Source organism: Heloderma suspectum, chromosome 2 (assembly GCF_057233095.1).
Source record: "Heloderma suspectum isolate Gila_16-S chromosome 2, 16-S_ref, whole genome shotgun sequence".
NCBI classification, from domain to species: Eukaryota; Metazoa; Chordata; class Lepidosauria; order Squamata; family Helodermatidae; genus Heloderma; species Heloderma suspectum.
The window spans coordinates 188,856,718-188,868,883 of NC_139459.1; the positions used below are offsets into that span (position 1 = coordinate 188,856,718).

Genomic DNA, 12,166 nt, shown 5'->3' on the forward strand with positions numbered 1-12,166 from the left:
AACACTCAGGCAATCTAGAGCCAGACAAAACTCATGGCTCCATACTTGTAGCACATGCTGAAATGTGATCCAGTTTGGTTTTTTTTTTATTACAGTGATCAAAACTCTACTATGGCTTTTAAAGGGAGAATGTCAGTAATTTACCTCAATTATTAAACCTGATGTTTCTGGAAAATATACAACAATTCAGCTTAATACAGTTCCTTCCCTCTGACCCATTCTTTCCCTCCACTCTAGAGAAAGAACGGTGTATCAAAAGGTGCTTTCATCATGGACTTACTTGATAGGATAAGTCTCATCTTTCCTTCTCTGCCTCTCATGTTGAGGGATGGACTCCCATCCAAAAGTCAGACTCCAGTCAAAGTTACCCCGACTGTGCACCTTCCCGTATTGAATTGGCTTGGAAAACTCAAAGGTGTTCAGGTCAATGGTCGTGATGTCTGGACTGACCACAGCTGTGGGCTCCTCTGCAATTCGCGATAACAGAGGCTCTAACCACCCGTGGAAACATTCACCTAAGAAAAGAGACAGTGAACAGCCACGTCATCTGATGTTGCCTCCACACAAACATTTTCCTGTTTCCAAAATGCTGCTGCTCCGAACATTTTCCTGGGTCTTTTCTGCCTCCTCCATCCTTCCACAGATGCTTTCCCCTTGATAACGTCTTCCCTGAAAAGAGAGATTGACGCACACAACCACTTCCCTTATCTTCCCCCCTCCCCAGATTACACAGAGCAACTGATCACTTCACCATGGAGATGAACACAGAACTGGCTTTTGTTAAAAAGGTTCAGTATCTGTTTGTCCACCAGGTCAGAACTGCATCCACAAAACTGCAATTTCAAATCTGGACTCCTCTCACGGTTCCAGTTTTTTTTTTTTACCTGGAAACCAGTAGTATCTTGGAATACTAAGTCCAGGGTCCCAAATAGGGCCCAAGTGCCCACTAGGCCTCATTGCAGATGCACAGTGGCCTCTAGTGGTGGCTTCAATTAACATCACTATGCAATGCATTGGAGACCTTATTATACAATATATACGAGGGGAAGGCAACATTCCCCCCACTCCCCACCCCCGGCCTTAAGTGCATCCCCCTACTCCCCCAACCCAAATTTGCTGCAGTGGTGGCAGCAGCAAAACAATTGGTGGTTTGCCACCAAATTTTGGCAGCATGCAGCAGCAGGACTGTGGCCCCCAGCGGGTGGAAAATGGCCCCCCAGAGTCCCTGAAGTTGCCCATTCCTGTGATTACAGAAGCCCCTGTGAGATCATGACACACACTGAGATGATTGTACTGTATCTGTATGGAGGTCTCCTTGAGCTCCAATAGTAAGATTTAGCACAACCTGGAAGGCCTCTGAAACCGTTATCAAGCCACACCAGGCACTGTTATTTGCACACTCCCATTTGTGAAATCACTTCCATTGCCAAATCCCACCCACAGCTGCTTGCACACCAACTGAAGGACCAGGTCTACCATCTACCATGCACTGTGGGATAATCATGGCAATTACATCCCTCTTTTTTAAAACAACCACTTCTTAGCCGGCTTCAGAAGGTCCTCTCTTACAGACACTTTGTCAGTGATAGCCAGGGCAGGCATGACCACATTGCATACCTAAGAAAGCCAAGCTTCACGTGAACATTTTATTTGAAAAAGATAAACTAAAACCAAAATATGTGTGTAATTTTCCGAATTCAGGACACAGTCACCTAAGTTCATCACACTGCAAACATTGAGTAATTTTTACGTAGCGGAATTCGTAACATGGGGAAAATGTATGGGGCTCGGTGGAGGAATGGAGGGTGGGAAGGAATGGATTGCAGTAGAAAGGAGTTGCACACTGAAAATTTCTGGCAATCAAGTGAATCTGATTTGAGTTACATGCATATTATTTGTTACGTGCTGTATTTTTGATCTGCCCAATTAACAAGAGGATTGAAAAATCAGGATATGCCCCAAGAAAAGACCATGTTCACACATACACGTACAGAACTTGATTTCTCTACATTTGATCATCAAGTGATGAATATGCATGTGTACGTGAGCTATTTCAGACAGTCCTATTGCTTTGCATCAGCACACACACACTCTTCAGTGGAGGCCAGTCACACATTCAGATGCCAGCCACCAAGGGCTGGTTGACATATGCAAGTAAATCCCTTGGTTCCTCTACACTTGATTAGTGGCAACTGAATTTGTGAATTTTCTTTGCTTATGTCGTTAGATCTGCCATAGTCCATTCACACATGTAGTTCATTATTTAACACTGCATTCATCAAGTGGTGAATATGGAGGAACCTGCTCCGGTGATACAGCAATCAACAAATACGTGTGCATGTGTGAACTGTATGTCAAGAAACAAATGTCAGTCTTGGAAATACTGGCATCTCTAAGTCCAACATCAAAGACTGTACTTAACAGCAAGCAGAGAGAGTTATTACTTACAGTGAGCATCCAGGAAAGTCAGCACGTCTCCTGTAGCAACGCTGGCACCAAGCAACCGGGCTGTTATTAAACCCTTCCTTTCCAGCTGTCGGACGACCTTCACTATCTGCAATTGCTTCACATAGTTGTCTAACTCGTCTTTCAAGTAGTCTGGAACAGAATATATGGAGTTAGAAGGGTGTAATGCTCAAAGTCTGGCAACTGCATGGAAAAGGAACGATATGAGAGCCGGGATTCTGAGCACACTGGGGGGAAGTTTAAACATTGGTTTAATAAAAAAAAGTTAACAATGTTTCCTTTTTGCTAGAAAACAAAACAAACAAAAACATGGTCATGGACTCAGTTTGTGACGGACAGGGCAAGGGGTGACGGGGGGGTGTGGAAGAGAGGAGAAAGTACCAATGTTTGTAAGTCGATCGAACAGTGCAATCCTATGCAGGTTTGCTCAGAAGCAAATCCCACTGAGTCTGATGAAGCTTACTCTCAAGTATGCATACTGACTTGGGAACAAGACTCATTGAACTCAGTGGGGCTTACTTCCAAATAGACGTACACAAGATTGTGCTGTAAGCAAGATTTACCTCAAATTTTGTGAATAAATACAAAACGCTCTCAGAGCAGATTATTAAAAAGGCCCACATGTTTAACCACGGGGTTCAACTCTGGAATGTCTCTCCCACAACAACCCAGAGTTTCTCATGCAGACAGCATGATAAACAACCCAGGGATGAAGAGTCCCTGGGTTGTTCAGCTCCATTCATTTGCAGTGGGAATGATCGGGCAGCCAGGAACCAGCATGCTCACTTGCTCAAGACTTAAAAAAAACGACCTGGGTAGTTGTGATGGGCAAACCATGAATGTAAGCACTCGCCTGGCAGCCACAGGCAACAAGGAGTTGCATGCAGGCAACTGTAGGGAATTCCAAACAGACAGGCAGAGGAGGGACAGAGCACCAACTCTGCTGAACCCAGCACAGAAACCAAGTGGGCTGCCAAAGGAGGGAAGCCTACTACTCCATGCCCAGCAGGGAAATGCAGCAGGCTGATGCAAGAGAGATGGAGCTCTCCACCTCTCCACCCCGAGCAGGCTAGTAAATGTTTTTGCAGGCCAGTAACTTGTGTGGGCTTATTTGCAAGGCTAGATTAACCCAAGGCTAACCATGTCAGTTAATTAAAACAAGAAACCTTGCAATTGCACTTGTTAAACTATCGGTAGCCAGAAAACCTTGCCAAAATGCAGCAGATGTCATCACACAGAGATCCACCAGTAGATCCCAATGTACCTTCTGCCTGCCTCCTCCCTATTTCACTCCTTTCTCAATAATTCTGTAATCAGGCCTAAACATAGGTATTTATGAATGGTGAGGAGCACTAGACCAGGCAAACTGGGAAGATTAGGAAGCGGTAGGAGGAGGGAATGACTCGATGCATGCAGCTGGGCCAAACTGAGCCATAAGCGGATGTGAGAACTGTATAATGTTACCAATGGGCTATTGGGTGAAGATCAAATTTCTGACTCAGGGGCAGGAAAAGACAGAAGTTGCATGTTGGCATCTACTGATTGATCCAGCATCAGTATGTTTTCCAGAGAAGCAGAGAGCCCATTGTTTTGAATCAGAGTTGACGTGGCTTCAAGGTGGAGCAAAGAAATCGACTGTGTGGCCCAGAGCACACCAGGTGTCTGACACCAGGGGCCACATTATAATTGATGATGGGCTCATGGTCACTGCTCAAAAGCACTGACCCATATTAATGTTCCACATGGTCAGTTCCATGTTCAAAAGGGGCTCTTAATCTGTGCACTGATATCCACATGATCAGTGTCAGCATGCTGGACACACTCTGTGCTGATGTCCAGATGAGAGCCAGTGAATGGGTAAAGAGCCCTTTAAATCTGCTACTGGAATCCCAAGAGGGGTCTTGTTTTTTAAACAACTTCCAGACGACTTGCTGCATCTATATTGGCTGTTACTTGGAAGAAAGTCCCATTGATTTCAATGGAACTTTAATATAAGCTTCCATATAAACATGCTGAACATAGAGATTATTAAAGTGCCCCCACCCTGCACTAACTCTGATAAGGTAGCATCGCTATTATCACCCCGATATTGCAGATGGGGAGCAGAGGCTTTAAAGTGGTGGCTTACCTGAGTCCACCCTTGTGAATTCATGACAGAACCAAGAACCCTTGTTTGTAGCTCAGTCTCTTAGGCTGCAATCTTAAAACACACTTACAGTGCAATCCTATACATATCTACTCAGTCAGAATTAAGTCATCTTGTTTTCATTGGTGCTTACTCTCAGGTAAATGTGAATAAGATTGAAGCCTTAGTAAGGAACAGTCTCCCTTGAATACAGTGGGATTTACATCTGAGTAAACATCCATAGGAACCACTAGTCTATACTACTCTAATATCCTGTGGTCACCCTAGAGGTTTATTCAAATACTTTTGCCCAACACAGTTTTTAAGCGTGCATATAAAGATATTCCCATTGGAATAGGTATTGCACAATCGAAAGGAACAGGATTACCTAGCCTTACGGAATGGTTTCAAACAGGAGCGCACAACCTGTGGTCCTCAGCCTAATTTCAAAAGCCCTCTGTGTGTGATCAGTTCAGGCCTCTGGCAAGAGCAATCTGTCCCTTCCCTGGCAGCCTGCTGGACAGAAAGGAAGAGGGAGAGACAGAAAAGTGGGTGGCAGAAAGAGAAAAAGATTGACCCACCCACTTTTGGCTCTGGCCCTGCTCACCACTGAAATGCAGCCCCGACTCATGAAGGAACGCAGCCCTTGGCAGAAAAAAGGGTGGCTACCCCTGTTTTAGAAAAAGATGGGAGGGGGCTCTCCTCACAAAACCAACTTATTTTATAAGAGGGGTCTTTTCACTAATCTAACAATTTATAAGAGGGGTAGCATAATGCAGATAATTAAAAATTTATACAAAAATTGTATTTGTTTATTAAGTTTTGGAACAATAAATTTCGAGATAGGGTTCACCCTGATGCTTTCCCCCTGATGTTATAAACAGGAACATTCATAGTTAAAATGTCACAATCCTGCTTGGTTTTTCCCTCCTTTTCCCCCCTACGTATTCTCCTTTTCCCAGAATTTCCTGTATATTCTGCATAAATTAAAAGAAGAAGAAGAAGAAGAAGAAGAAGAAGAAGAAGAAGAAGAAGAAGAAAGCAACTCATGGCACTGTGGAACAGAGCACTTTTGAATTGCACAAGCCAACAGAAAAATGCATGTCTTCTCAACTCTCCCCTCTGCCAATAAATATTTAAGGCAAATAAGAGGCCTTCATGTGGCCTCCTGCCTGCCTGCCTACACCCCCTTCCTTGCTTTAGTCTAGAGAACAACCCTGCTTGTTACCAGGCAGCAAGGCTGGGAAATTGTTAGTCTTTCTCTCTACCCCACCAGCATCTTTTAGCATGTGAGCCGAGTCCTTATTTAGCACATGTGGTGACCACACAGTTCACAGGTGTAACACATGGCAGGAAGTGGTTCATGTCTCTGCGGTGGGAGACTCACAGCTTTCTGCACTTCAGTAACACTGAGCTTTGCTGTGAACCTGAAAGGCAGTTGTGCTGTAGAAAGGAAGGAAGTGACAGCACAATACTGAGAAAGTGGCAACTACAAAATGGAGGCAACCTGCAGATCAGGTAGCTGTGTTAGCCTGTTGCAGGAACACACTGAGTGTTCAGCGACACTTGAAAGACTAACCATTTTGGAAGTGCAATATAGTTGGTCAACTGTGGATAGTGAAAATTACCTCCCCTCATTCAAGTGGGAAGTTTTTTACAAAAGTTGAGTCTTTTTTCTTTAAGGCTATAGATGTGTGGGAGGCTGGGCAATATATATATATCCCCAACTTTTTTGGACCCGTGGGCATATTTGGGAATTTGAGAAACTGTTGTTTGCACCACCACAAAACGCCTAATCAGTAGATCACCGCTTTGGCATCTCCCTGTTACATCTAAGGATCTTAGGCTGCATCTTATTCAGCAAAAATGTCGGTTTCATGTCTGCTGGACACCACAACTTATCTTTAAAAAGAGATTGTCTAATTCAGCTAATTGCTGGTGGTGCAATACAACGAATGTTTCTTTTAAACATCTGGTTTGGCAATGTCCAGTAGTTGCTTCTTTGGGGAGGAGGTTATTACACAGATAATATTTGTATTGGAACAGTCTTTAATATTCACTGACGTACACGCTCTTTTAAATTATTTATCTGCTTCATGGAAATTAACAAAGTGTAAGTGTAAATGGATTCTCCATGGCCTTTTGACAGCTAAAACATGTTAAAATGTTGACAGCTTGTACATGTAAAAAAACATGTAAAAATGTTGACAGCTAAACTGTCAACATTTTGACAATGTTGATATTACAACATTGGAAAGGTAACTGTCCACCTCTTATAACACAATGGACTGAGGACAACGCTTTCAATATTTGAACGGGTGGCATATAGATGCCACCTTCAAAAGGATTCTTATTTGGATATTTGGTCTGCTTTTGTTGACGCCTATGTAGAATTGATAGAAAGTTGTATGCTTTTCATATGTATTCATTGCTATGGATATACAGAAATCTATGTACATATATGTAAAAAACGGGGGGAAATGTTTTGTGGGTCCCTCGCGGGTGCTGCTTTGGGGACCTTGTCTTGCACTAGAACCTGATCTATTGGATGCCAAGTAAATGCAAAAGAGCAAATATGGTGTCATGGTTAGAATGTTATACTTAAGACAAGTGATATCTGGGTTCAAGTCCCTACTCAACCACAAAGCCTACCAGGAGAATGTGGGCCAGACACATCACTTAATCTAACCAACCTCACGGGATTGTTGTGAGGATAAAGGGTTGTGTGTAACTGTGCATACCATTCTGAGCCCTTTGTGAGGAAGGGTAGGATAAAAATCTCATAGATACTAGCAGGTCATAAATTTTGTAGTGAGGGGACCTAAGGGCATATACCAGGGTCGGGTATGTGTAGAATCAATGCAGAACAGTGATAATCTAACTATAGATAGTCAAATATGTTTAAGCTATTGAATTTGTAGTACAATATTAATAAAATTGCTTTATTAATGCTTATCAGTTATCCCAGTTCCTTTGGACTCATTGGCCAGAACACAAGACGGTTAAATTCTTACCGAGCAATTGGTACAATACCGCTTGCACACTTTGTCCTTACATAATCACAAATAAAAAAGCTAGAAACAGACTTAAAAAAAATAGAAAGAGACCTGAACATGCAAGGAAGGGCCCTGGATTTGCCACAAGGGGTGCAGGACATTATAGACCCACTGAATATGAAAGAGCAAAAAAAGCCTGAATATTAGAGAGCAAAGAAGGTAACCCCTCTCGCATTTTCTTAGCCACTTGGCTTCACTGTGTAAAAGCGACTCCTCCCTTCTATACACATGACAGCTGTTGTAAGACTGAATGGAGGCAGGAAAGGATTAATGGGTCAGAAGGACTGCTTAAAGATGGTCCAACCTGCTGACCAACCACATCCTTTTGTTAGGTAAACTAAACAGCCATTAATGTGTCGTCATGAAAACTAAATGATTAAACAATTGCTTCTCGATATTGGACCATTTGGGGGTGTTCTGAACAGGAAAAACCCATCAGGGAAGAGGATATACCTTCCCCTCCTTCCAGCGAAGGATGAAGTAAACCTGGTATCTGTGTGCACAAAGAGACTGTGGCTTTTGAGGCAGGCACAGAGGAAGAGACCCAAGAGAGCTGAGTTTGGGCTCTGTAAGCACCTTAAGGTGGTGGCTGTCTCCCTGGAGATCTGATGCAAGAGCAGTGGACTTCAGGCGCAGTGTCACAGTGTTAAATGTTAAAATGCAGGTGCTCATCATCAGAGTCTCTGTGCCCCCCCCATCCAAAAATGCAGGCAGCTGTGTGGATCCTTATCAACAAACCAGTTTTAGCAGTTTTCAGCTCTACCAGGAGCAAGTCTTTGGTAAAGCTAATAGGTCTTAATTGCCCATTCAAGGCTGAAAGCCACCCCAAAATATTTTGCATTACCACAGGGATCGCTCACAACAATATATTGTTGCTGGGAAAAAGTATTTTAGCAGCACCTACTGTGAGAATTGCAGCTAAGCTCAGAGGCAACAGGGAAGTCTGAGAGGGGTGGCAGGTGACATCAGAGTCCCTGCTAATGAAAGAGTCCTGGCGCTGCATGTCTGCGAGCCCTGGCTTCACTACACCACTGTTCAGTTGACTGTGGAAGTGTCTAAGCTGTGCCTCTACCTATGTTCAACCTGCATATTTGCGAATAAACTGAAATATTACAAAGCGTTAGTAAGCCTCCAGTGACCCCTTTCCAAAGGGAACCAAACCGGGTTAAGTGCTGCACCCCTTGAACTTCTCAGTGCTTTGAGAGACCAGGTGAGTGTAACAGTATGTATCTACCAGCTTCTTAGACCACTTCATGCATCAGACAAAATGGCCCCTAGCTTATTTTCACCTCTAAACAGAAATCCTTTTTAAGCTTAAAAATGGGACTGTGACTTTAGCTTGTAACCAAATGCACAGTTACAAGATGGGGGATACTTGGCTCAACAATACTACAAGCGAGAAGGACCTTGGAATTGTTGTAGATCACCAGCTGAATATGAGCCAACAATGTGATGTGGCTGCAAAAAAGGCAAATGCTATTTTGGGCTGCATTAATAGAAGTATAGCTTCCAAATCCCGGGAAGTACTAGTCCCCCTCTACTCAGCACTCGTTAGGCCTCATCTGGAATACTGTGTCCAGTTCTGGGCACCACACTTTAAGAAGGATGCAGACAAACTGGAGAGGGTTCAGAGGCGGGCAACAAAAATGATCAGGGGACTGGAAACAAAGCCCTATGAAGAGAGACTGAAAGAACTGGGCCTGTTTAGCCTTGAGAAGAGAAGACTGAGGGGAGATATAATAGCGCTCTTCAAGTACTTGAAAGGTTGTCACAGAGAGGAAGTGCAGGATCTCTTCTCGATCATCCCAGAATGTAGGACACGGAATAATGGGCTCAAGTTACAGGAAGCCAGATTCCGTCCGAACATCAGGAAAAACTTCCTGACTGTTAGAGCAATACAACAATGAACCAATTACCTAGGGAGGTAGTGGGCTCTCCTACACTGGAGGCATTCAAGATGAGGCTGGACAGCCATCTGTCAGGGATGCTCTGACTTGGATTCCTGCACTGAGCAGGGGGTTGAACTCGATGGCCTTGTAGGCCCCTCCCAACCCTACTATTCTATGATTCTATGGCTACCGGTTATTTTGCCAGCATGTTAAGAAAAACCCATCAGAAGTGTTGAAGGACAGGTCACCTATACAGTATGTCCTCATCATTATATTTCTAATGCAATGATTCCAGAATTTTAACCTTGTGTGATAAAGAAACCAGCTGTACCACAGAAAGAGTGAAAAGCAATCATGAATACAGCAAGCAGGAAAAAAGGAGTACAAACAAAGCCAAGAGAGAAAGTGGAAACCATTTGATGTTTGTAATCTTAAGGATGAAGTTATGATCTCCTAGCCATCTAATTTATTGCAACACAAGATTCAGAGGGGTAACAGAAGTCTTGTGACAACAATTTTGAGGACGCTTTTAGCTAAGCTGGCCTTTCTTCTCACTGACTGCAGCGATTTAGAGCCAATCTTCTTTCACATTGGTTCTCAGGGACTGCATGGCAGCTAATACTTATATATGCATTTTTAAGTCTTCCAGAAGCCAATGTTCAGAGGCAAGCTGAGCAACTCTCCTCACTGAGCATATGCTTTGGAGAGGGTGATGGAGTAGCTGAACCTTCTGCATACCTGCTCAAAAGCCAACACGCAGCTGGGAAACTTGTGCACACATGCATGCACTTTCCAAGGAGCATCAGTTTGGTGTGTGTGTGTGTATGTATACATGCACCCCCCCTACACACACACAGTCTCTGTCTCACACACACATATACACACAGAGTATTGTGGAGGTTCAAATGGCAGCTGAAGCATCTATCCCCCTGCGATAAGGCAGAGACCTAAAGAGATCCCTTGGAACTACACAGGGCCGGCCCTACTGCTTGGTAGAGTGATACAGTGGATTTTGAGTGTTATGAAAGGGAGCAAATTGTTGGTAATTTAATGTATCGGTATTGCATTTTTCTCCATGCTGAGAGTTCATTTGTGGGAAGTTTTTTGGCTCAGGTGCCAAAATAACTTGGCCAGCCTTGGGTACATTTTAATTGCATTTTAATATTGTGAACCACTGAGATATTTTATTTTATACAGTGGTATATAAATACCACAAATAATAATAAAAAATACTATGTACCTTGGCAGGGGATTGGGTGGGGACACCATTTGCTGTTTTACCTCAGGTGGCAAAATGTCTTGGGCCAGCCCTTGCTCTGGGATACGAATTGTCTTCAGACCCATTTTATTTGTTTCTCTTAGGAATTTATACCCCAACTCTTCAATCCAATTTGCAGGGTAGCTATTTTAAAAGCAGTCGTGCAGGGCAGCTTACTGGCCAAATAATTTCCCTCCTTCCCACAAAGATAAGGACGTTGCTCACCATTCCTGCCGGGCATGTTAGTAGAATACACACCAGTGACTCCTACAGTATCAGTGTTATTTATTGTCACAGTATTGTGTGCCAAAATCTCTCTAAAGTAGCCGCACAGTTAAAGCTCAAGCTAAACCAAAGTGGCCAGAGACCATATTAAAATTTTCAAAATGTAGTCTTCCAAAAGCCACATTCACTTTGAACTAACTGCTTGCTGTTGCCGGAAGTGAGATCTACTTAATCTGACAAAATAAGCAAGAAACTTTATCACCAGTTACTCTGAAGTCCTTTCTAATGCCTGATGGGGAATGGACACATTCCACACAAACAATAGTTAAGATTTACTTGACTGAGCCAACCTCAGCTCTGAAAAAGACAAGCAGCATTAGTGGTGGGATAAGGGGCAAGGGTGGAGACTCATGTTTGACTCATGTGAAAGGCAGTGTGGTATACTGGGTAGGAGCAGGCTGAACCAACTTCAAATAATCACTCAGTCATAAAGCTCACTGGGTGGCCTTGATCAAATAATTCTCTCAGCCTAACCCACCTCACAGGGTTGTTGTGAAGATAACATGGGAGTGTCCGCCACACTCGTTGGAGGAATGATGGGATAAAAAAATGTAGCAAATAAATACTGAATTTGGGGAGTGGCCACAGCTCATGGCAGAGTACACATTTTACATGCCAAAAGTCTAGCTGAGGTTTAATCTCTAGTTAAAAAAAATATCAGGCAGCTGGCGATGGAAAATATAATTCTCTGCTTGAGACCTTGAAGAAGTTGCTGCCAGTCAGAGTAGGGAATATTGGGCTAGATGGACAAATAGCTGGACGTCGTATAAGGCTGCTGCATGTTTTCCTATATATAGCTGCAGAAGATGCATACATCCCAGGAGAACATGAAGGCACTCTAGAAACATGCTTGTTAGCATTCACCCAGATGATTCTACTCTCCAAGTCTGGGATCCCTGATTCAGCACTTCCAGTCAGTGGAGTCCAGACAAGAGGGGTATATTTCTGCCTGCGTCTTTTCCCATAAGTCACATATAAGCTGGCATTTGACCAGTCAGATAAACGGTCAGGGTTTTAAGGCATCAACTTTACTAGGATACCCCCCAAAGAGAAGGTATTTCAATCATAAAGAGGTTTGATGCTAAGC

General features: G+C 43.4%; 1 protein-coding gene across 3 annotated transcripts in view; it reads right to left on the reverse strand.

The window, feature by feature from the left end:
* The window catches only part of GALNT6 (polypeptide N-acetylgalactosaminyltransferase 6), a 71,615-nt gene that overhangs the window by 16,807 nt on the left and 42,642 nt on the right, over positions 1-12,166 (reverse strand). For all 3 annotated transcript variants that reach the window (XM_084836881.1, XM_084836883.1, XM_084836882.1), the window contains 2 exons: positions 2,449-2,598; positions 281-515 (listed from right to left, as the gene is read on the reverse strand). In XM_084836881.1, the coding sequence (XP_084693007.1) occupies positions 281-515; positions 2,449-2,598 (385 nt within the window). The remainder of the gene's footprint in view (positions 1-280; positions 516-2,448; positions 2,599-12,166) is intronic.